This window comes from Canariomyces notabilis (assembly GCF_033297395.1).
Source record: "Canariomyces notabilis strain CBS 508.74 unplaced genomic scaffold N656scaffold_2, whole genome shotgun sequence".
Classification (NCBI taxonomy): domain Eukaryota; kingdom Fungi; phylum Ascomycota; class Sordariomycetes; order Sordariales; family Chaetomiaceae; genus Canariomyces; species Canariomyces notabilis.
Window position 1 is genome coordinate 2,616,292 of NW_027041824.1, and position 22,328 is coordinate 2,638,619.

The 22,328-nt window shown below is 55.1% G+C and overlaps 6 protein-coding genes across 6 annotated transcripts; 2 read left to right on the forward strand and 4 right to left on the reverse strand.

Annotated features, from left to right (window-relative positions):
* Nucleotides 1–1,034: 1,034 nt before the first annotated feature.
* On the reverse strand, nucleotides 1,035–2,789 carry N656DRAFT_281400 (Clavaminate synthase-like protein). The gene is made up of 6 exons (XM_064809105.1): nucleotides 2,635–2,789; nucleotides 2,267–2,565; nucleotides 1,966–2,196; nucleotides 1,837–1,904; nucleotides 1,586–1,755; nucleotides 1,035–1,526 (listed from the first exon to the last, which is right to left on the reverse strand). Exons 2-6 carry the CDS (start codon nucleotides 2,508–2,510, stop codon nucleotides 1,082–1,084), a joined length of 1,158 nt encoding a protein of 385 aa, XP_064674452.1. The 5' UTR covers nucleotides 2,511–2,565; nucleotides 2,635–2,789; the 3' UTR covers nucleotides 1,035–1,081.
* A 1,668-nt stretch (nucleotides 2,790–4,457) lies between these two features.
* N656DRAFT_775262 (uncharacterized protein) lies at nucleotides 4,458–4,717 on the reverse strand. Its single transcript, XM_064814415.1, has one exon. The coding sequence runs from the start codon at nucleotides 4,661–4,663 to the stop codon at nucleotides 4,496–4,498; it is 168 nt and encodes a 55-aa protein (XP_064674453.1). The 5' UTR covers nucleotides 4,664–4,717; the 3' UTR covers nucleotides 4,458–4,495.
* A 681-nt stretch (nucleotides 4,718–5,398) lies between these two features.
* On the reverse strand, nucleotides 5,399–7,855 carry N656DRAFT_701677 (uncharacterized protein; the record flags this gene model as incomplete). Its single annotated transcript, XM_064810957.1, has 6 exons — nucleotides 5,399–5,502; nucleotides 5,601–5,756; nucleotides 5,820–5,862; nucleotides 5,937–6,821; nucleotides 6,914–7,569; nucleotides 7,639–7,855. 6 exons carry the CDS (start codon nucleotides 7,853–7,855, stop codon nucleotides 5,399–5,401), a joined length of 2,061 nt encoding a protein of 686 aa, XP_064674454.1.
* A 4,276-nt stretch (nucleotides 7,856–12,131) lies between these two features.
* On the forward strand, nucleotides 12,132–13,127 carry N656DRAFT_281700 (uncharacterized protein). Its single transcript, XM_064809106.1, has 3 exons — nucleotides 12,132–12,212; nucleotides 12,287–12,761; nucleotides 12,824–13,127. The coding sequence occupies exons 2-3, from the start codon at nucleotides 12,446–12,448 to the stop codon at nucleotides 12,994–12,996; spliced, it is 489 nt and encodes a 162-aa protein (XP_064674455.1). The 5' UTR covers nucleotides 12,132–12,212; nucleotides 12,287–12,445; the 3' UTR covers nucleotides 12,997–13,127.
* Nucleotides 13,128–14,453: 1,326 nt separating this feature from the next.
* On the forward strand, nucleotides 14,454–16,830 carry N656DRAFT_775271 (uncharacterized protein). Its single transcript, XM_064814416.1, has 2 exons — nucleotides 14,454–16,647; nucleotides 16,706–16,830. Exon 1 carries the CDS (start codon nucleotides 14,603–14,605, stop codon nucleotides 16,466–16,468), a length of 1,866 nt encoding a protein of 621 aa, XP_064674456.1. The 5' UTR covers nucleotides 14,454–14,602; the 3' UTR covers nucleotides 16,469–16,647; nucleotides 16,706–16,830.
* Nucleotides 16,695–18,933, reverse strand: N656DRAFT_775274 (uncharacterized protein). The gene is made up of 2 exons (XM_064814417.1): nucleotides 16,834–18,933; nucleotides 16,695–16,744 (listed from the first exon to the last, which is right to left on the reverse strand). The coding sequence occupies exon 1, from the start codon at nucleotides 18,648–18,650 to the stop codon at nucleotides 17,010–17,012; it is 1,641 nt and encodes a 546-aa protein (XP_064674457.1). The 5' UTR covers nucleotides 18,651–18,933; the 3' UTR covers nucleotides 16,695–16,744; nucleotides 16,834–17,009.
* Between the last annotated feature and the right edge of the window lie 3,395 nt (nucleotides 18,934–22,328).

Genomic DNA, 22,328 nt, shown 5'->3' on the forward strand with positions numbered 1-22,328 from the left:
AAGAAAAAGGGAATCTCGGGGTTTTCAGATGGCCGGCAGAGAATTGGACAACATCCCGGGATCCGCTTATTATTAGGATTCCCAATCATTCAAGCGTTATCTCGACTGGTTGGTTTACTACTCCGAACTGCTCCGATGCGAAATCGAAATTGCCCTGCGAGTCCCTGGACATGATCCCTGGGAACCCACATGCCCCAGCTCGCCTAACCTTTTTTAGTTGTGCTTGCAGATGTAATGGATCGAGACAGGGGACAGGGCCCGGGCCCTGAGGCGTTAAAGAGATCCGGGGAACTGCTGCGTCACATTGGCTCACCCAACCTCAGGGATCGAGGCGGTTTGTCATGCGCGCCTTAGCAGAAGCCCATGAGCGGTGCAGGACTCAGCTGTGTTGTAACTCGACAGCATCCGGAACCTGCTTCCGCCAGCCGCCCTGCGCCTTTCATGCACGACCCAGCTGTGCGGATGCCTCGAGAGGCTTGGCACCAAGCCCAATCCACCATGCTTCGTCTCCTGGCTCGAACTTTTGATAGCCTTTCAAGGTGAAGTGAAGGTAGCGAAATCCTCAGCGAAGAGATTGCATCGTTCACGATGCTGTCGGTCAACAACTACATGTGATGAGACAATTCACTCCTTGTCGATAGCCGACGGTCCGGAAAAGGGATGGATAAGTCGCCATGCCGAACGAGGTCCCCGCAAGTGGCGGCCAGGCGATAACATCATTGGCCCTTGAACTTCAAGCCAACGCATGCAGAGGAGCAACCGTCGACCTTTTCATTGGGAAATCAACTAGCGATGCAGATGCAGTGTGAGCAGATGCAGAACCAAATCTCCGAGGTCTCTTCCCATCTTCCCATAAGCCCATTGCCCACCTTTTCCGATTTGGCCCAACAATCCCGGATGACCGTGGGAATATCAATGCCCACCAGAACGCCGCCGTCCATTTATTTTTTTTTCCCAACCCGGAATGCTGCCTGGTTTTATGCTTAGTCCTCGCTGACACACGATGTAAAAACATTACTAAAATATCAAGACAGAAAGATAAGGTGAACGGGGTTGAGGGGGATCGAATCTTGCGGCCGCGTTAGTTTGGCTGACGGCGCATCGGGAAGAAGAAGAGTGGCATTGGCTCCAGGTGCCAATGCTTGACACCTTCCTCCTTGAATGCCTCATGCCATTCGCGTTCAAGCTCGAGAGGAACAGGCCATCCTTGCTCGGCGCTCCGGAGGCGCATGCGCACCAAATGTCGTTTCTCAGTTGGAGACTTGCCGTTTATGAAGCTCTCGCGGCGGTGAAGAACACCCATGTTGTTGATGAAGTGCATATCCCCAGCTTGCGTTTGGATCTCCATCTGAGTGGCCTGAGCAATGGCTTCGATGGCATCCAAGGCTTCGACCTGTCGGCACGTCAAAGAGGGCAGGTGATGGGGCCGGGGATGGGCCTCGCTGCCCAGCAAAGCAGCCCGGCCAAAGTTCATGATGAGCCTCGAGTCTCGGTAGAATATTACTGGGCGGCACTGGAAGCGAGGCCTGGGGTTTTTCTAAGTTAGACCTGGAGCTGGACATCGCCTGGTGAAAATGTCACCTACAAGGCAAACGGCCAATCAGACCGGGCCAGAGTACGGATAATGTCAGGTCGCGTCGCTGCCAGAACATTGTAGATGGTGTAAGCAGAGGCAATGATGCATTTGCCGCCGGCTGCAGCAGTGCTGCGTGTCAGCCAGCTGATGACGTCCCCAGCCTCTTCATTGTGGAAAGTCTGAAAAGAGTAGACAGCGGTCAGCTTCCGTTTGAGTACTTAGAGACAGAGGAGGAACGATGGGGAAATTCCGGTACGAACGATGGACTTTGTGGAATGGCGATGGTGCTCAGACGCCTGCTCAGTGCTGTTGTCGGCGACAATATGGACTATCCCGAGTGTCAACTTGATCCGTCCTTATGATGACGGTAAGGAGTCTCCATGACTAACCAAGCATGTTTCCGCGCTTGTCCTGGCGGCCACGCTGTTCAGCGATGTACGACCCAATACCAAGGTATACCAAGGTGAGATCCTCCACGGAGTAGGATGAAGGATCAATTCCACGAATGATACAAAATCCCCTGCCATTGTGGATCTCGCCACTCAATGCCTTGAGCTCTGTTCCGAGTGTTGGCAGTGGGAAGTTGGGTGGGCCCACCAGATGTCCGTCTTGGTCGAGGGCTGCCCCCGAGGAGAGAAGGTTAGCAGGAATCAGGCACCAGCAAGCTGGAAAGAACCGGAGGACACTTGCACTTGTAATGCTCAACAGCAGCCTTAATCTCGGCGTGCCATGTGTCGTTCAGGACAAGGATGTAGTCGGACGTAGTGGCCAAGTCGGAGCCAGTCCATGTCATAGGACCCGTCAGCTGAGCTGGGAAGCCGGGGGGAAGAACCGGCACATCGGCACTAGCATTGGCAGCCAGAGCCAAGCTGGGTACGCCGGCGATTGGAGTAATGGCCGGGGCAAGAACGGGTCCAGCACCCGCAGCCGACATCGTGACCTCGGACTCCCTGGTCGAGGCTCAGGCCCTTGCATCAAACGCATACACCCTATCATGCAATGACCACCCTTAGTCCTCACAGACCTGGGTGGGACCTTGGTGAGAGGTAGTCACTTACCCCGAACCAACAACAGGCTCGCCCAAATCGTCGGGTGCGCGCAAGGGTTCCGCTCAAGCCGGGGTATCCGACCTTACCTTACAGGGTGTCGACTAGCCAGAGACTTTGATGGATGGTGGGCCGAGAAATTCTTGAGGACCGCACGAATGATGAGTTGGACCGGATCCAGATGCTGAAGAGAGAGGTCAAAGGCCGGCGTCCCATGGTTTTTGAACCGAAGTTCAAGACTCGGAATGGAAGTTGCGGCTGGCATTGAGTGATATGGAGACTTCAGGGGCACTGGGCTGGAAAAAGCAGCCCTGAATGCACACGCCAAAAAAGATAAGCCTGGAAAGAGCAATCATCAAGTTTGCTGTGTAGCGGTCATGGGATGGAGATCAAGGGAAGTTGCAGACGGGCTGAGTGAAGACGCGCTTCGTCACATCAGCCGCCCAACATTGGCATGCTCTTTCTGCGCGCAAGATGGACATGCCGTTTTGAACATTTGGGCATCTAGGTCTCTGTGGACAGCCACAACCCTTGCTACTCAGATACACTCGCGAAGGCGTGTAAGAGGAGCTCTCTAAGAGGAGGGTCCATGCCGTGTGGGGAGCGGCCCGAAAGCAATGGGACGCCGAGACTTAAAGACACACCATTAGTCTTGTGTTGACAAGAGTTGGGTTGGTAGTCTAGGTTGGCACTAGCAACGCCTTCAACTCGCGGTGATGAACGGGAAAGCGTCGGGATGTACCTTGACCAAGGGGATCGCCCTTGCCAAAGTCCCGTCCATCCAAACAAGACCAGCAAGACGACCCTTCTGGCCATGGAAAGAGTAGCCATTGGGATAGCCCTTTGGACTCATAAATGGTTGTGATCTGACATCAAGAACGATCACACTATGTGATAAAGTATCTAGAACCCCGAAGTAAGCTTTTACGATGCCAGCATACGCAGAGGGCCACAAGAACCTCCTGAAAGACTTACAGGGTTCAGAGATGTTCCCACACCAAGAGTTACGCTACTCGTGTTAGAGGGAAAATGGATCGAGTACCCACTGCAACTGTGGCGTAATCAAGCACCGAACAACAGATGCAAGGCATCGGACCAGTGCGAAAAACAACAATCGAAGCTCCAGTCTATCCGCAGTAGGCCAGTAAAACTTACCCTGGAAGCGTTGAGCGCGGCAGGGAGGGTATTTGGGTACCTACTCATAAGCCAGCAAACACTACCTTCGCACATCATTACGAATAACAGTACGTGAGCATGTCTTCGCTACCTGTTGTGCAACCTACACGCGTATGATGGATTGCCGAGCAACTTTTTTTTCTTTTTTGAGGACTGACGGGAGGGAAGAAGGTGGGGAACGGATCGGACTTCTTTCCACGATGCGAGCTTCCAGGACATCCAAACTACCAACAGTCAAAGCATCCCGAGCTGGGCTGAGCTAGGGGATCCATGCCTGCAAGTTCCCTTCTCACACTTCGGCGAGCCGTGTCATGAGCCCGAACCGAGGAGCTTCGGAACGTAGTTTGGGGGACCTCGATGGATTGGGGTTTATGTGTAATATCCATCGCGATCAACAAGACCCCAGGTTATGGCCGCGGAGGTCTCAGATGGCATGGCATCATCTGTGTAACTTGTTTTAAGTGTCTCTATCATTGTAGGTGGTTCAGTAGGTGGTAGGAGACGGCATACTAGTCCAGGGCCATCCACATGCCGTTCCTCACACACGCACACACACACCTGCAGACAGGGTGCTGGCAGCAAGCCAAGCTCATCAGTTAGCTGGTCCAGATCGGTAACACACCTCACTTCCCCGGGTACTGTAGTACTACATTGATTACCTAATACGAAACTGTACTTTTCCCTGATGCCAAATTCTTTATTTCCAGCTGCCTCTCGACCGATCACGCAGGAGTGATTGCCCTTGTGGACGTAAGACACGGAAGAACTGGAAGGACAAGTGAGGACAGGCATCCAACATCACCAGCAATGTTATAGTTGGTTTATTTCTTTTTTCTTCTTGTTGTATGGTCGCAGTGAGCTGCATCGTGTATGCCGGTATGGAGTGTTCGCTGTAAATTTGGCTGAGCCTGGGTATGAAAGCATGGAGACGACATGGAGAAGTTGGACGACGGTCGATCTATGCTCTGGCTCCCCAACGACGCAAATTGTTAGTTGCCAACGATTGCAAGAGCAAAGGCCAGCCTTCCGCGATTGGTCACGTTTCGATGGAACGGAAGTGTACTGTACAGTACATACACTACTTGTACTAAACGACGCTAGTAGGGATTCAATGATCCACACAACTGGGCCTTCGATCGAAAGGTCAAGTTTCTCGGTGTTTTGAGTTCTAAAAACAGTCCTTGTTTCGGTGACCATCCAAGCCCGTACTCTCTTCTCAACTTCGCTGAGAAACAGGTGAAGTAGGTGTGTGTCAGCAAGGACTGAGTCGTAGGGGATTTCACACTCCAAGCGTCAGCAGAAAGAATCCCTCCATGATGATGTCGATCTGAGAGTCCGGAAAGCCCGAGCGTCTGTGACATGAGTCTCTTTTCGGCCCGTAGGCACGAGTCTGCCCTTCGCCGGTGCAGTCCCCCATTTGGGAAACTTAGAGATTGATCCTAAGGTTGCTGCAGCACCGACAGCCGACAGCTCTTCCTGGACGTTTCCTCTTCGGTGTGCGTGTGCTGCATGAGACGATCTGCAATTCTCCATTGCCTGGAGACCCGAGACAAAACTGCCTGCGCCAGGCATGCGCCAACTCGGGCCCCAATCAAACTGCTTAGGGCATTATCCGCGGCTGCCAATTCCGCTCGAAAAGCTGGCTTACGTAATAGTACTCGTGCTCGTAAGCGTCACTGAGCCACAGCGCTTCCCATTCCCGTTCTGCATACAGGAACAAGCGCACAGTGTTAGCCCAGTTCCGCTGTTCTGATGGCACGCATCCGAGATCTGAGTCTTGGTCTGGAGTTGGGTTTGCTCACTATGCTCAGCGACGAACCGCCTGACGAAATGGACGAATGAGATGGCTTCATCATCAAGCTCGGCCAGGCTTTGAAGGTCTTCGTCTTTGCATTCATCCGAGAATGGGTATATGGCTTTATTGCAGTAGTGGAAGTAGGCGAGAAGCGTGTTAGCCCCTGATTGTCTGTCAGTACGGGTATGTGCACAGGTCCGGATGGCGGGAGACCCTGTGCACTCACCTAAGTTATACTCTCTAACGCTTGCCTCCCTGGCAAACCGCCGCTATAGTCGCCACTTGTCAGCCGCCGCTGCCCATCGCTCTTTTCGACCATGGACGGTGAGGCCGGGGCACCCACCTTCATCCCATGCTTCTTAGCATACTCTGCGTCGTGTTTAGTAATAAGAGCAATGTTGTGTAACAGGATAAATGTCACTAGGTATGTCGTGAGCCAAGTCTTCTGCTTCTTTTCCTGCGTCATTTTCTGCAGTTCTTCGAGCGTTCTCCGGCGAAGTTGTGGTTGAATCTGGTGGATCAGGACAGAATCGAGCTGTGCCCCCATCACCGGCGGCAGTGGTATTTTCCCATAGAGCGGGCTATCCCTGTCTTTGATCATATCTGCAGGCATGTCCAACGTGTCGTCCCCCACAATCTCGAATGACTTCGTTGTTAGCCGGACCGACATCCACAGATCGAGAGTACTGAGGAGTAAATTCTTTTCCGCTGGGGAGGTGGAGGAATCCATCGCTGCTTTCATGGCAAGAGCATAAGTCTTCCAGAGCAGCTTGTCTCGGGCGCCTAGCAGAGAATTGCAACAGCTGAGCAGGCCATGCTTGATGTACTGGCTCAAGGCGGCTTTGGTGTCCTCCATATCGACAATGGCGTAAGGGGGAATCTCCACCTCTTTCTTCTGGCCGTTTGGCGACATCCAGGATCTCTTCAATCTGTCGCCCACCTGAGGTTGGAATTGCCTAACCCGCAACCGAATCGATTTGCCCGTGTAGCCTTCGGTAACGTGGATGATCCTCACCCGACTCGACTCCCAGTTCCTAATCTCGTCCATTACGCTGTCTTTCCAACGATCTGTCCATTTGCATTCGTCTTCTCTCACCTGTCCGGGCTTGAGAAGCTTCACATCCGTGATCTTCCAGCGCAAGCAACTTAGCCGATAAATCCTTGTTGTTGTCGCAATCTTCTTGCAGGACAGACAGGGGCCTTTTTCGTTGTCGGGGTCGAGGTTACACTGCAAACAGGTATTAGGACGCAATCCGTAGCCTCATGGGAACAGCCGCGCAGAAAGTTTGGCAGACGACTGGCGAATTGGAAAGTACTAACCCGGATCCGCTGCATTCGACATCGGATGCAGCTGCCCATCTTCCTAGTACGGGCAGTTTTTTCCCGCTGGTCCTGATCTCGAAATGGTCCACGCTTAGCAGGCAGCGGTTTGTGAGGGGGAAAGAAGTCAAAGATCGCAGGCCCTTCCTGGCCGCCTCCCGAGCTTCCAGTCCCCCCCTTAGAATCATATCCTTGCAGGGAATGAAAGCTTGGAGCTATGGTCGCGCGAGAGGTGTGGTCCTCGTAGGATGACGGCTCTAAGCTGCTAGCATACGCACACGGCAGCGTACCTGTTGGAGGGGTCGAACTCGTAATGAAAGGAACTTGGGTCTCTGACTCCGTGGAACCACCAGGGCCATTCGGGAAAACATCATAGCCGGCAACCGGGGAGGGGTTGGGGTAAACCATCGCCTCCCTACTGGCAGCAGGTTGGATGCCCATCACTTGCGCAGGCTGCAAGGGAGGGTAGCCCGAGAGGTACTGGGTTACCAACCCAGGGTCATCGCAGGGTAGCAGGCCCGTTGGCTCCGCAGCGACGGGCGTGGCAGCCAGGGAAGCTTGCTCACGAGACTGGATGCAGGCCATGGAAGGGTCGAGTTCTGGTGGCTTGATGCTGTCGTAGCCATATGAACTGCTTACAGGAAGCGGTTGATATGCTGAAAAGATAGTCAGTAATCCGTCCGGCGGTGTAGAGGCTGGCGCAGGACGGTGTGTTGGGGGCGTACGCGGCTGAGGCTCAAAATCAGAGCATGGAGGGCACATGGAGAAGCTTGCGAAGCAGTCAGCCAGTCGTGAGCCAGTCCAGCCAGATGAAACACCTCCATCGGGCAACAATCCATAAGGCCCAAGACTGGCATTCACGCTGGGGCCAGGCTGGTTGGCATGGGGAGACTTCTCCTGCCCATTTTGCGCAAGATGATTGCCAATGTACCGGCCCGACATGTAGGAGCTCGTGTCTAGTCGAGGCTTCTTGTGAGAGCGAGGCTGACCACTGCTGAGATCTAAAAGAATGGGCAAGGACCAATTGGTAGCCGAGGCGACCTGCTCCAGGAAGAAGTGCTGATTGTCTGGTCGGTCGGGCTCCAGGAGCTTGTCGACAGTGGTGGTGATGCTCACCCTGGTCGAAGGGGCCTGCTCCAGTATATACCGGTGCGCGCCTGATAGGGGTAGCGTACTGGAATCAACAGAGGGCGAGGGATAGGCCAAAGCCGAGAGAGACGGCTCGGCAAGGGCGGTGTCGTCCTCGGGGCAATAAGCCCGTCGCTTTCTAATATTATGGTTCTAGCAATGCATCGTCAATTCACTACGGATCTACCGAGCATATGGCGGAAGGGAGGGCACGCCGAGGAGAAGTGTGTGTGTTCGGACCGGTGAGGTAGGGCCATGACAGGCAGGGCAGGGCAGGGCAGGGTACGGTGACCGGAGTGGGTGAAGCAAGGAAATAGGGAAGTGACACGAGGGGGGGTGTGAGAAAGAGGACACGGCTTGAAAAGCAAGATGCAGGACGAGAAGCCACGAGGAAGATGGATAGTGATTTTTGCCATGCAGCCTGCCGCGTGCCCGGAAGGAGAGAAGGTAATTCTTACCATGTTGAGAAGGAATTGGAGGTCTCGCGTTGGAGACTACCGGGGTGTACTCGGTCCACAGGTACCGGTATGCAAGGGGGGGAGGACAGCACAAACGCCCGTAACAAAGCAATCAGGGGCCAAGCTTTCCCAAACATAACCGCAGGTGGCAGGAGGGAAGGAAACGGTGGGGTTGGCACGGAGGCGGAAGCACCTCACAAGAGCGCCATCCCCACGAAACAACAGCAAGCTCGTACGTATGTGTGGAGAGAGCTGCGGGCGCGTGTGAAAGCGGCAGCCGCAATGAGGCGCCGTGACGAGAATGGAAGATAGATAGGTCAAGGAGACAAGGGTAGTGGGAACGTTTGGGCGATGGGCAGTCGGGTAGCACAGTAAACTGCTGCTTTAGCCTCTAGCTACCACCTCCGGGAGCTTGCCGGGCACTGTTGTCGTTAGCGGCGGTTGTGGCGCCGAATAAGAGCCGCCGACACCGATCTTATGTGGCGTTGTGACTGAGTATCCGCCAATGGCCAGGGTCGGGCGGAATGCCCGCAAGGTTGCGGCGGGAGCAGCCCCGAAGGGGCTCAATTCGCTGCTGGGAGCTGGCCAGGGAATTTGGCAAGGAGTCGAGGTGCGAAGAGGATGCGGATGATGGGCGCTGGCGATGGATAGTAACTAGGGGGGTTTCCTAACGATATCCGCTGCTTTCCGAGGCCAACTCTGGCTCTTGTGGCCCGGCGTCGGGTGCTGTCGTGCCGCTGCGCTGCCCGATTTGCAATTGCAACCTGGCGTTCTGTGAGGGGAGGTGTCTGTACTCTGTACCCGCGCAGGAGGTAATACCTGCAATGTCTCACGGCGCAAGCTGGACTGGCACCGTGCTTGCTGCTTGGGTGGAGACAGGAAGAACCGGTCAAGAATGAGATTGTCACGTTTGTTGGTAAAGGATGGAATCGGTGAGCGTTTGGACGAGACGAAGTGAAAAATGAGAGATTCACCGGTCGCGGGGGCGCAGGATACGGCTGACTGGAGTCGGAAGCTTTGCTGGCGCCTTCAGGCCTGGCTAGGTAACGGGCTGAACAGGGGGATAGCAGGAGATCAAATGTGACTAGACATGGTTGTGTAAATGCGAACGCGAAAAGGCGGTCATGGGCCACCAGGGGCGTTCGACTCGGCGGGAGAGATGCGAAGAGCGTCACCTTGCGTCTTGGGAAAGAGCTTTTTGCCGGCTCTTCCGCGTCCTGGGAGACTGCCAAATGCCAATGCCTTGGGTCGCACGAGCACGAACATCTCCCGTCCAGGTCGCCCGTAATAAGTGCTGGGCGAATGCTCGGCGCTCGGCATCGTCAGCCACCCCAGCGCCACGTTGTCGCCCGGATTCCTGGAACGCGGGAGGTGGAGTTCAATTACAGGGAAAGGAGGTCGTTTTCCCTACCGCGTAAGGGAAAGGCGCCGCAGGCGGACTACCGACGCTAAAAAGACGCGAAAATCAGACTTCGGGGTCGCCGTCCTCGCAGCCAATCGCAAGGTTCGGCGTACTGTGGGCCTCGTGTGCAATTGGCTGTGCCTGGCGCACGGTCGTGGAAAACGTATGATTTCGAAAGTGCATCAGCTAACGTTAAGCAATGCACCTGCCTGGCTGCAGCCGATGCTTCGAGAAAAAGCCGATTCCTGATATGATACACTAGTAGCTAAATGTACGGAATGCACCAGTTTTACCTCAGATACCTATATAGATCACACATGCCTTACACTAAATACATTTTATAGTGGTAGCATGTGGAGCGTCATGTGTTGAGTAGAGATAACGTAGAGCAATATCAGAGCCTCTATAAAGTCTCTTCGCCCGATCGCCCTCCAACAGCTCTCAAGCTAGACGTGTCGGAACCATGGAACTGCTCTGTTGTTGGAATCGCTAGCAGCAACTCGTGACTTGTAACCTACCATTCGGCCGAATATGTCTTCCGCATTCATGATCTGGATTGCACCTTTTAAGCCTAGACCAGGAGTTTGGGAAAATCCCGCATGAACCTATAATTATTAATTGTAAGCACATCACCCCTTACCGCCTCGGAATTTTGGCGGTTTCGGGCAGATGGATACCTACGTGGAAGGTAGCATTATCCAAGCGAGTCAGCAATTCATAACAATGAAGACCGTTCGGTTACCCGCCGTTGTCGTCGACACTTGGATGTTACACGTAGAGGTGTATGTACATACGTACACGTGATATACACCAAGATACGTGTACAGCAGACTAATAAAAGGTAGTGTAGTGTACTTTACGGCACCGTCCACACGGATGCAGACTGGAATCTCTCGAATTCCTTCCCCGTGGAGCACCATGTGGAGAGGCATGGTTTCGAATCCTTCGGGGAGTCTTGGCAGGAGCCGAAGAAGCTTCCAAATGCCCTTCCCCTGGGCCTGACAGGTGACAAGCCTGGCGCTAAAATGGCGGCCGCCGTCTCGTTTGCGCCGTACATTCGGCAAGAAAGCCGACAATCGACTCCGTACATACGGATACCGTATAATCTCGTGAATTTGGGAAATTAAAGTGGCTTAGTCAAGCCCAGCTCAGCGCAGCAAAAGCGAGCAAAAAGATGCAGGACAGCCACATCTAGCCACACTTGCCCGTGGTGCCCTGGTGCTCCCATTGGTGAATGTTTGGCTTTCTGGGATGGGCATATCCACCTTCAATTTCCCAAATTCGCGAGATTATACGGTACACGTATGTTATCGGTAGGTACCGAATGGACCAGCCAATCACACCGCCACCAACGACTACTACCCGTAAGATTCGTATGTATGTACAGTACTGTACAATACTCCGTACCTCCGTAAGGTAGTTACACATTTTTCAGGCTGCCCTGAAACACCTGACACACACTCTCATCGGATTACATGCCCTCGAACAGCCGATGGTGCGTATGATATTGTAAAGAACCTTACATAAGGCAATTATAAAGATGTACTTCTATACCCCGTACTTCGTACATACACCACATGTGACATGTCGGGCCGACCAGTCAGAGGGCGCTTGCGGACCATGGAGCAGGCTAAGAAGTCCCGGATGGCTTAGGGAGTAGATGCATCTCCCCTCAGTTCGCTCCTCCATCTTTTATTATTATCACCCTACCTCCGTACTCCTGCCTCACTCGGCATCCCATGGCGGCCGAAAACAGCATGGGCTCACGCGAAGCCTCACCTGCCCTCTCAGCGACGGAGGCTCCAAGAACCGAACCATTGATGTCGCGGGCGCATCCAGTCCATGTTGCAGATGATTGGAGGCAAAGACTCTCACCGCCAATCAGGAAATAAGATTTTGTCCGTTGACACATGCCGTCACATCTCATATTCGAAGTCTCCCCTTTGGTATGTACACCATGCACATGGTCTCGAGATGGCTCCTACCCGACCTCGGCACTCGATGCCAGTGGCTTCTTCGCCCTTCCGTCTTCCCGCCCTCCTTGATGGTGAGGGGATGCAATGTGGGAGACGGCGCCGTCCGCCTTGAGCCGATCGAAAGTTGTCTAGAGCCGCTTGGGCACCATATCCTACACGAACTGCGGCTTTCAGCCCGAAAGAGGCGCGGCTCAACCGCCTAGCCTATTACTACATGCCCCAACGACTTCATCCAGGCCCGGGAGACCAGCCCGTTTGCCTTTCCACGTGTATTGGGGCCCAAGTGATGTTACAAGGTGCACCGTGCCATGCACTATCCGTCAAAGAAACGCGGGGTAAGTGGCTGGCATCACCTATAACGTTACCACACGTTGTTTGCGAGGACCACCTGTAACCTCCATCCCCCCAGAGCTCCTGTCGCTACACCCATGGTAGTGTTAACCTTTTCTCCTCGCATAGCAAACATCCTGCAGTTTGGGCATAGCGCACTCTTGGGACTACGTACAGTGCCTTATAAGTTGTCGATTTCTTTGGTCCCAATACAGACTGGTCGTCGCTTAATCAACTGATGAACCCCCCTGCTCACCGGTCAATCTGGGCTTGCAGATATAGCCGGCCTTGTGGAACTCCACGTGTTACCGGGAACCGGGTCCATATGCACGCCGCCTTCACCGGTATCTCAATCCACGTTTGCATATCATCGCTTTCGCCAAACCACCACGCATCTGCTCCGCAACCCATCCCCCGGGTACCTACCGGGCCCGGCTCGGACAAATCACCCCAGACGGTGCGAAGGATGACGACGGGACCCCTCTGGGGGCTACAGTGTATTGTACTCGATCATCAGGCGCCACCTGAGCGACCCAAGAGCTGGCGAGTTCAAGGTAGTTACCGCGCAGAAACGTGAAAGTATGGCACCAACATGATCGCCCAGGCTGACGACTAGGCTCTGAGGCGTTTGACTTTCTCGTTCATTTATCTTTGTCTACTTCCTTCAGAACGCTCGTATCCACCAGTGTTGCAGGGCAACTGATCCGAGAGTTATGGTTGGCACTGTCTCTGCCATGCACCATGCATGGTTCGACGGGGACTTGCCGAGTTGGGACAAAACTTAACTAGATACTTACCATGTCCGACTGCGTATCTTGTCAGCTAGGTTCTCTTGGACGGAGGCTTTGCGGCCGTGGAACTGAAGATAGAGTGGATTTCGGCGCTGGCATCATACCATCAGGGGCGCGAGCTGTTTTATAGCTCCTGCTCGAGGCATCCCCTTCTTACCTGGCAAGTCGCTAAACCGTTCAGTTCGCTGACCAAACTGTCCCGTGCAGATGCATATCCAAAGACCATACCATATAGGTACCTTGGCAGTCGTGCTTCCCTGTCAGCCTAGTTCCCCGTTTCGTGGATTCGAGCCGAGCCGACGGTGGTGGCACCATGCTGCTACGAGCTGCGGTACCCGAGTCGAGTGATAGGAATCTGAAGGGGTGCGCACTGTGTGTTGCGAGCGACAGCACTGGCAAACCTGAGGAAAGGACCTGGCCGCATGAGCTACACCTAGTCCCCATATCCCTCGGCATCTCCTGAGAGGTCCGATGGCGCTCCCAAGGCCGGTTTGTCTCGCTTGTGCATGTATGTACGATACATGGAATACAGTATCATACCCTTTTCTGGCGCGTTCCAGATGCCGACAGTCCAGCTCGAGGAGACGGAATCCGTATGTTACCGCAGCACGTTTGCACAAACGGGCGTGCCTTCCCGGGCGCATGTACAAATGCATATACGGATCCTGCATAAACCATGGGAGTAGCAGTTACACCAAGGAGCAATGGCTACTGACCAAGTTAGTAGGTACGAATACCCCGACATAATATGCGCAATGTGGAGAGCTCCTGCCTTGCCTGGTGCTTCCTTACAGCAAGCCCACCAGCAGTCGGTAACGTTACTGGACTGCTAAGCATGGTCGGAAAATGGGCCAAAATGGCAGCAGCCTTCGCGCTTGAGCAAGCATTATTCACGTTCAAGCGGAATCCCGGCCGTCTCAGCTAGGTCGGTGCCGAACGAGTCCCTCGCGGAATTCTCCGTTCCCTTCTCGGCGCATGTTTGATCTCCGGCCTGCCCACTCGTTGGCGTCGATGCCCGCGACCGATCACGGATTTCGGACTATGCCATGGGAAGGAATACAATAGGCCAATCAGACGGTGTTGGGTACCATCTCTCGCGAGACCTTCCAACAACAAAGGAGAGGAAACAAGTCTTGTTATGCATCCGATTCGCCGTTTGGTATCAAACCAGGGCAACGATTCTGTCGTGTTGAATGGCGACGGCAGGATCTCGCGATATCATCACCGCCATCGCCTTCGGATCACAAACGTCAAGATACCGAAGTGGTTGAAGGGTACGTTGTAATCGGTGAGTTGGAGCCTTGAGAGATGTTTCCATGCGATTCAAGGGCAGCCAGACGGGAATCGCTTCGCGTCGCTTCGCTTCTTTCAAAAAATCCGGGCACGCGCGTCTTATTAGTTATGCTAGCCAAGTCGGCTATGTGCTGGTCTAACAAACAGATTGCATCTCGCTAGCAATTGGAGAACTGCTTGGAACGGACAATTCAAGCTCTTACGGCCGGCGTCTAACTTGTGCTGGTGCAACTCGAGTGCAGTTTGCCCGGAAGCGCTGCTTGTCAGTCGCCTTTTGGTCTTGATGCGTTGCTTTGTCGGCAGTTTCCGCCATGGAACTCAACTCGTCGTCTATCCACGACGTCATCCACCCGACCGCCGCCTTCTCGCAGACCCGCTCTTCCCCCAGACAAGCCCCTGCCAGGGGTACCTCTTGGCTCCAGTCTCAGCTCAACCCGAAGAACCGAATCGACAGCCTCGATCCTCCGCTAAACCCGCTGTGGAGGATTGATGGTTGCACTGGTCTCGGCACTCAATACTACGTCCTGCCGCTCTTCGTGGGGGACATCCCGCCGATGCGCTTCGATGTATTCATACCCGAAGAGGCTGCTGCTGATCCGCTTCTCCGTGAGCTGCTGGATTTGAATGCCGCCTTCCACACAAAGGATGCCGCCGCTGTCCGCCGACTCGGCATTTCCAGCCATGTGCTGCGCACGCTGCAGGCATGGACGGTAGAAAGAGGCGAACATCATGGGACCTCGGTAGCAGCCATGTACACAAACCTGCCCTTTGGGTCGCGCATCATCTTTGAAAACCTGGACATGGACATCCGGAAAATCAAAATCACCATTGCACCCACTTACTACGTGGAGAAGCAACTGCTGGCGCTAGCAAGGCTAGAAAAGAGCCTCGGCGTCGCCCCTGAGCTGCTCCCTGAGGCCATTGATATATCACGCTTAAGCATTGTCCAGCAGCTGCACGACAGCGTGTGCGTGGTCCGCTTCCACACGAGCCCGGCAGCCAGCGTGGGCGGAAGCCGTAAGCAAGCGGACGGCAAGCTGTGGATTCTCAAGGCTCTGACCAGCGGCACTAAGTACTTGTACGCCGAGTTGCGGAATCTGCTGCGCATGGAACCGCACCCCCATGTCATTTCACGGCCCGAATATCTGGTCACCAAGTACTGCCGGTTCGGCGGCAAGACGGCCGTGGTTGGATTTATTTTGCCGTACCACACCGGGGGAAGCCTTCGAGATGCGCTGCCGCTGCTGCGAATACAGGGCCGCCTCACGCTGCAGACGCGGCTGAAATGGGCTACGCAGCTTAGCTCTGCCATGCTGCACGTCCGCGAGAGCGGCCGCATCTTCTACCCAGACCTGCGGTTGGACAACATTGTCCTCACGGCCGCCGGCGACGCCATCATGGTGGATTTTGAGCAGCGCGGCGTATGGTGCGAGTTTGCCGCCCCCGAGGTCAACGCGCTCGAGTACGTCCGCATCCTGGCGAGCGACGGCCCGATTGACGGCGACGGCGACGGCGACGGCGATACACAAGAGACTTGTATTCCCCGTGAAGCACGCGAGCATTTTGCCGCCATCCTCCACCGGCTCCTCCCGGGCTGGGAAGCGCTGCAAGACGCCGAGGAGTACTCGCTGCCGCTCCCGCACGGCCACGCGAGCTACAACATTCCCTGGCTGTGCCTGGACGAGACGGAACAGGAGGCGGCCGAGGTGTTCATGCTCGGCCGGGTCCTGTGGTGCATCTTTGAGGGCCAGAGCGCCCCGCAGCGCGCCGCCGTGTGGCAGTCGTACTGCCGCGAGCCGGACATTGAGTTCCCAGAGTTCCGCAGCACGCCCCCCGCGCTCAGGTCGCTCATTGATCGCTGCACGCGGGGCAGGCGCCAGCCGCTGTCCAGCTTGGTCACGCGGCAGGGAAGCAAACTGGTTCTGCGGCGGCGGCAGCAGCAGCAGAAGCATAGAGAAGGTGACGGAAGTCCAGAGGAGGTTGTCGAAGCGGCCAGGGCGTGGTGGAGGCGAGAGGTGGCTGTCGCGGAGGAATATCTGGAGATGAGGGAGGAGAGGAAGAGGCGTGGGCAGTGGGTCGGAAATTACTTTGGGCGGCCGACGCTCAAGGAAGTTTTGTGCGAGCTGGACCAGTTCGCCCAAGAAATGGGCAACTCTGATCTGGTTGGCAAGCACTGAGCCTGCAACTTTTCGATGATATGGAGGGGTAAACAGGAGCCATATCGGATGCGGATATTCCCCGGTTGCACTCGAGCTCGATATATCGATGATCATCTGCTTCAAAATGCGGAAGAGGTAAATCTTACTCACGGCTCGCATCTTCCTGCTCCGAAACCAAGAGAAACTCAGAACCATGGGTGTGTTTGCATTGTACGCTATTCAACCTAGCTACAGCTGATGAAGCCCACTATCAAGGAGAGACTGTCTGAGTGCCCGCTCCGAAAGGGTGTGCCCCTGTTTTTGGATAGGTTAATTATTATGCCTATTAAGGTACCAAAGGGGTGGTACAGGACTCCGGTGATGGTATAAGGCTGGCGTCAGACCTTCTAAGACAATTCTATGTACCGTACAGAAAGTCTCAACACACTGAAGGGATAATTTTTGGGGGTTTCCGTGGATTCTGCCCGTTGGCTGGCTTGATTAGGTCTGCACAGGGGACCAGCCCTGCGCCTCAACCTGCTTCTCGCTCACTCCCCTCTAGCTATCACATCTCCAAACCTCAAGCTCCTCGAGCTCTTTTCTTGGAGCTACCGGATCCCTGGTCGCCGCTCTGAGAGCCCGGCCGCTTCGAACCCCTGCTAGTGCCCCTGCCACGAGCGCCCCTTGCGCTCTGGCTGCCGCGCCTAGCGGCGCTCGCCGGTGTCTCTGGCGTAAGGAACTGCACCGCGGTTGAACTTCCGGTGCCAGGATCTCGAGAAGGCGCTGGTGGGTCGGCCAGGGGAGGAGGGGTTTTCCCACTCCGGGGTAAGCCGCTGCCGCTTGCGGCACTTCCGCCTTCGGTTTTGTGGCCGCGCATGCGGGTGACCAAGTCGCGCATGTTGGCTACATAGGTGGGCGGGGCACCGTAAACGCCAATGGTGTCCATGATGCCTTCGAGTTCCTCGACAAACTGGCTCTGGTCAACAAGGGGCTCTAGGGCGGAATAGACAAAGCCACTGTCCTGGCTTCCAACCAAGCGCGAGTACAGGGGTCGATTGCCGACGACCGCCTTGAGGATGCTCACGAGTGACTGTGCTGCTGACGAACGGGCCCACCCGATAAGGGGGTCAGAACGGCGGCAGATGAGCTTTTCAATCTTTCTCACACAGTTTTGGATCTGCGTGGCGGCCCAGGTAACATCTCGAGGACCTTCTACCGCTTTTTCTTGTCTGAGGTCTTGAGCAGTTATGCCTGGGGCTTGGACAGCCAACGAGTATTCATCGATGATACGGGCCACGCGCTGCTGGATATTTCGAAACGGGTCGACAGCCGCATCGAGGGGACTTAGTTGAGATCGGACCCACTCTGCAAGGGAGTGTGAAGCGAGCATAAGTGAGAATAGACTTGCTTCGAGGTCGCCACGGCGGATCAACGTCGCGGTGTTATACGTTGACTCGAGGTCGGGTCGGAAACCGTCGGTCTCCCAGGGCTGGAATCCGGCCACGGCGGCGACCATTTCTCGAGCTTCTCTGATACGAGCACGATTCGGAGGGGATGTGTCACTATCGGGGTCCGACATGTCGCAATGTAAGCCATCGGCTAGGATATCGAGCCGAATTTGCGAGATTTGTTCAAAGGGATCGCCAAGTTCTTCGGGGAATCCAAACTCTGTCAACGTGAGCTCCGAGTCGGGATCGTGGTCGTACAACGCTTGCTTCGAGATCTTGTCAAAAAGCCAGATGAGATGTTTGCACGGTCTGACATGTCGATCCCTAGCGTCTGGACACTCGCAGCGGGGCGTTGAGAAGCGGCCGCTGTTTCGGGCGCCAATCCTCACGGAGCAGGGCACAACTTCGTGCATCTGAAAGGCATAGAAGCGCCCCGTCTCCTCGGGATCTCCTTCTCTTATGCCGCACAGCTCCAGTGAAATTTGCGGCGGTTCCTGGGCCGGCGCTTGGTTGAAAAGCCCCCTGACAACTTGGCGAGTCTGGGGGGAGAGTCGTGAGATGTTGTACTTGAGCCCCGTTGGCGACGAGACAATGTCTGTCTCGTCATCATCGTCGTCCGCTTCTGCTTCCCATTCACTCGGGTCCGAAGGTGAATCGGGCTCTGGAGCCGAGGGACTGGTGTGAACTGACTGCATCCGGCTACGGTCCCGGTGGACAGGCGAACCGGTCTCTAGAGAAAGCTTGCTCATCCCAGTAGTAGGGGACAGAGACATTGACGCCCGGAAGGAAAGAAGGCAGAATGGGGTATACGAGGTCTTGATGGAAAGAAAACAACCAGGGGACACGCGGGCTGGGAGAAACAGGCACCCCGGTGAAATCGGGGTAAAGAAGATGCGAGTACCTAAGCGTCTTTATATGACTGAAACGGCCGCCCGGGTGCCGGCAATGGGGCTCGGCCCGGGTCTCTGGCCAGCCTAACTCGCTGGGCAAGGACGGGGGTGAATCATGGCAGGGCAGACGCACTGTTGGCCAACGGCCTCGTGGGGCCCCTGAAGAGACACACAGAAGATGTACAATGCTCAGGGATGACCTGGCCGCTTGACCGGCACGATCCGCAGAAAGTTTAATACGGCCCCGGCCATGGCCCTGAGCCTGTCTTTCCTTTCTTGTGCCGAAAACTCGGAGAAGGTAGGAGGTACCTATCTTTGACGGGAGCCCCTATTATGTGTTGGAGCAACATGAATGGCTACCTGCACGCCTTCTGATTGCAAGAAGCTAGGCAACCCCCTGACTGCAGCCTGGAGAGCAGCGTGACGCAAGGTGGAAAGGAGAAGCTGAATGCGTAAGTGATTCCAACGACGGCGCAGCGATTGGACGTAGGAGAAGTGACGGCTGTGGTGAGTCCCAACAATCTTTGCTTGCTGGTTCTCCTCGAACCCACACAACCTAGAACGCCCGGTAGTGCGCGCTACTGGATTACATCAGACTGGTTTGGCCGTTGCTGAGGACACAGTGACGGATGTGGACACCGTCGAACTTGACCCTGCCACCCTGGCATTGCCAGTTTAACACGGTACAGGATGCTGAGGAAGGGAGGACCTAATGAGACGAGGGCTGGAATGGAGAGATGACAGGTTTGCGCGTCGCGAAACCAGGAACCTGGAAGGTGCGGGACAGTCCAAACGTCGGTCTCAGTTACTACGACTGAGCATCCATTGGGGTGTCGCCGGTCGCAATGGAAGGAACTACACGTAACCTATCCGTATTGGGGAGGCCGCTTTGGCTGTACTGTGCTCCTTTTGCCTGCAGTGGTGAACCGACCTGGAAATGAGGTTGAAGATCGCGGTTCCGCTGTTGCAAGACCGTGCACAAACGTCACGCTCAGCCAGGCCCGTTTTGCAGGCCAGCCCAGCCACTTCAGCCACTGTTCTAGGCGCTCCGATTGGCTTGTGGTAGATCAGCCCTGCAGCCCGCTCTTGGACGTCGGTTGCTTCTTTACCCCCCATGCTCCATTCGGTCTTGTCCTACCTTGCACCATCTGACGTCCGTTATAAAAGGGGTGGACATGGCCGCTGTCTCTGCGGCCAGTGTTGCCGGGCTCTCATGAGTGTGGTGCAGGTCAAATCGCATCCGGCCCTCTTTCTCCTCGACTTTGCTTCGCCCGGCCCACCATGGCCGCGAAAATGGGCCTCCCATCCAATCTTTCCAGCTACGTCGCACCGAAGCGGTACGCTTTGGCTCCCTGACCGTTGCCGGCTCGTTTACCCTACGAATTGGGTCGAGCGCAGAACATTCCAGTCAAGTGACAACCGTCGCAACTGCTTACCCTCCACGATCTTGCGAAGCTTTCGCATTCACTTTGCGCTTCGCCTGGGTTGGGCTACGATTAATTAGCAAAATAGGTTGCTCAAGAGGCACGCGATTGTCCTCGCACCTCTTCTGCTTCCTGAAGTGTCTATCTCGAGTACTAACCAATCCGCATAAACCTGCTCTAGGCGCTGAGCTCCACCCCCGGTCGAGCTCCCACCGGCCACAGTTGCACACCGGCCTTGTATCACACTCGCTTATCGCGTCTATAACCAACATAGGCGGCCGTTTCCTGGGACAATTGCCAACAGCCGGTTCCCCGGTAGCTTGCCTTGCGAGGCTGTAACCTTGTTGGGTCTCTCCGGGACGGGCGAGCATTGTGTTTGCCCAATCACACGTTATTTGGAGCCATTACCGAGCATAACCCCCTTTTATCCGCTCCGTCAGGGGAGAAAGTTGTTTGCGCCGCCAAATCTTTCCGGGGAAGAGCAACTCATTGGGCACTCTCGGTTGGCAAATGAGGTTCCTGCTGTGCTATGCTAACCCCCAGAATGTGTGCTCTCGGCGGTGCCGAGCATTACTCCTTAGCGACTGCGCTTACTCTGTTTACGTATGTTGTCAACCATTTCCAGGGACACACTTACCAAATCACACATCGCAGACAGTTGCATGCTGAACACCAGGCGAATTGCGGATAGAGAGGTCCTGCTATTCGGACTGTTCGGGCCATGTCCTACAGTGTCAGGACTTCTAATCGGCTTGATGTCCAAGGAGTTACATTGTTGACAAGACATCAGTCGCGGGTAACGGGTCTCACTGCGTCTTCGAAACGCGTGGGCCGACTAGACATCTTGTATCTATCCTATGCTATCGTTTGCCGAGAATCGCTATGTGATAGCAGGACGCTCACTCATCAAACGGAGGTACACATCGCTATATCCATAAGACTTGAATCATCACAGCTACACCGTAACCCCGTTGCTCGTTGGATGCTGGCAATAATTCAGCCTCGCGGCCTCATGCATGAGGATGAATGCTAATAGGCTGGAGCAGCGAGGCTAGATCGGCCGCGCTTATGATCCAATCCGGCTGTCCGGCTGTTCACGGGGCCGTCCCGGGGGAACGGTACCGGAGCCCCACTGCGTACAAGGGGGCCAGCGCGGCGGTGCAAAGGCCCAATCGCAGTCACGGCAGCCCCACACATCTGCGGCCGAGAACTGCACCGCCCAGTTCCGTCTCCGTGGGGAAGCTCTTCTAGAGCTCTATGATTCCGCTCACCCGCCTCAATTGTGATACCTGAGATCCGTGCATGTATTGTACAATACACTACCATTCTGGAATCTGACCACAGAGAGAGAGCTATCCCTTCTCGGAAACACACTCTCTTCGCATTACTAGCATCGCCTCGTTTATATGTACGAAGGAATTTGCCCGGCAGCCCGATTTTGTAGCGTCCCCGTCCCACCATGCCGCCTAGATTTTAGCCCGGCACCGCCCTGTCCACATACACTATTCCCTCCCACTCACATGACCTAGCGACAGTCGATGTGCCGGCATATCCAGATGCGCATTGGTGGCCGGGACAATCCCCAATCGTGTCCTTCCGGGCGTCGCCGGTCTTGTAAAGAAGCAGAAACACAGCCTCTGCTCCAGACCCAACATGCATGTTGCGCGCTTTTTGCCTTGGGTATCCTCAGCAAAGGAGAAGAATTGATGCCCAACCTTTCTCTGCCAGCAACACGCGCAACTGTCACTGATCGCTCGGAGCCGGCCTGTCAAGCATCGATTACTCATGTCTTCCCTCTATCATAAGGTACCCATTCATCCGGCAGGCAGGCGGGCAGGCAGCATTGCGTTTCCGGCTTTGCGTGCGCACCGACTCAATCTCACAACCACATTCCCGTTACAGAAGCGGTAATCTGTTTGGCTAGATGGCCGAGATACAGCTGTGGTTTCTCATTTGCACTCGGCGCAATCAGGTTAACTCCCGGGCGTAGCTAGGTAATTAGCGGGTACGGATTTGGCGACCAGAACATTTGGGAATACTCGGGTAAGTAGAGTGTACTTCTGTTGTTATGTAGGCACCTCGCACCCATAGGAGGAAAGTTCCTTCTGACGATCAGATTGAGACTCTGACTCGAACG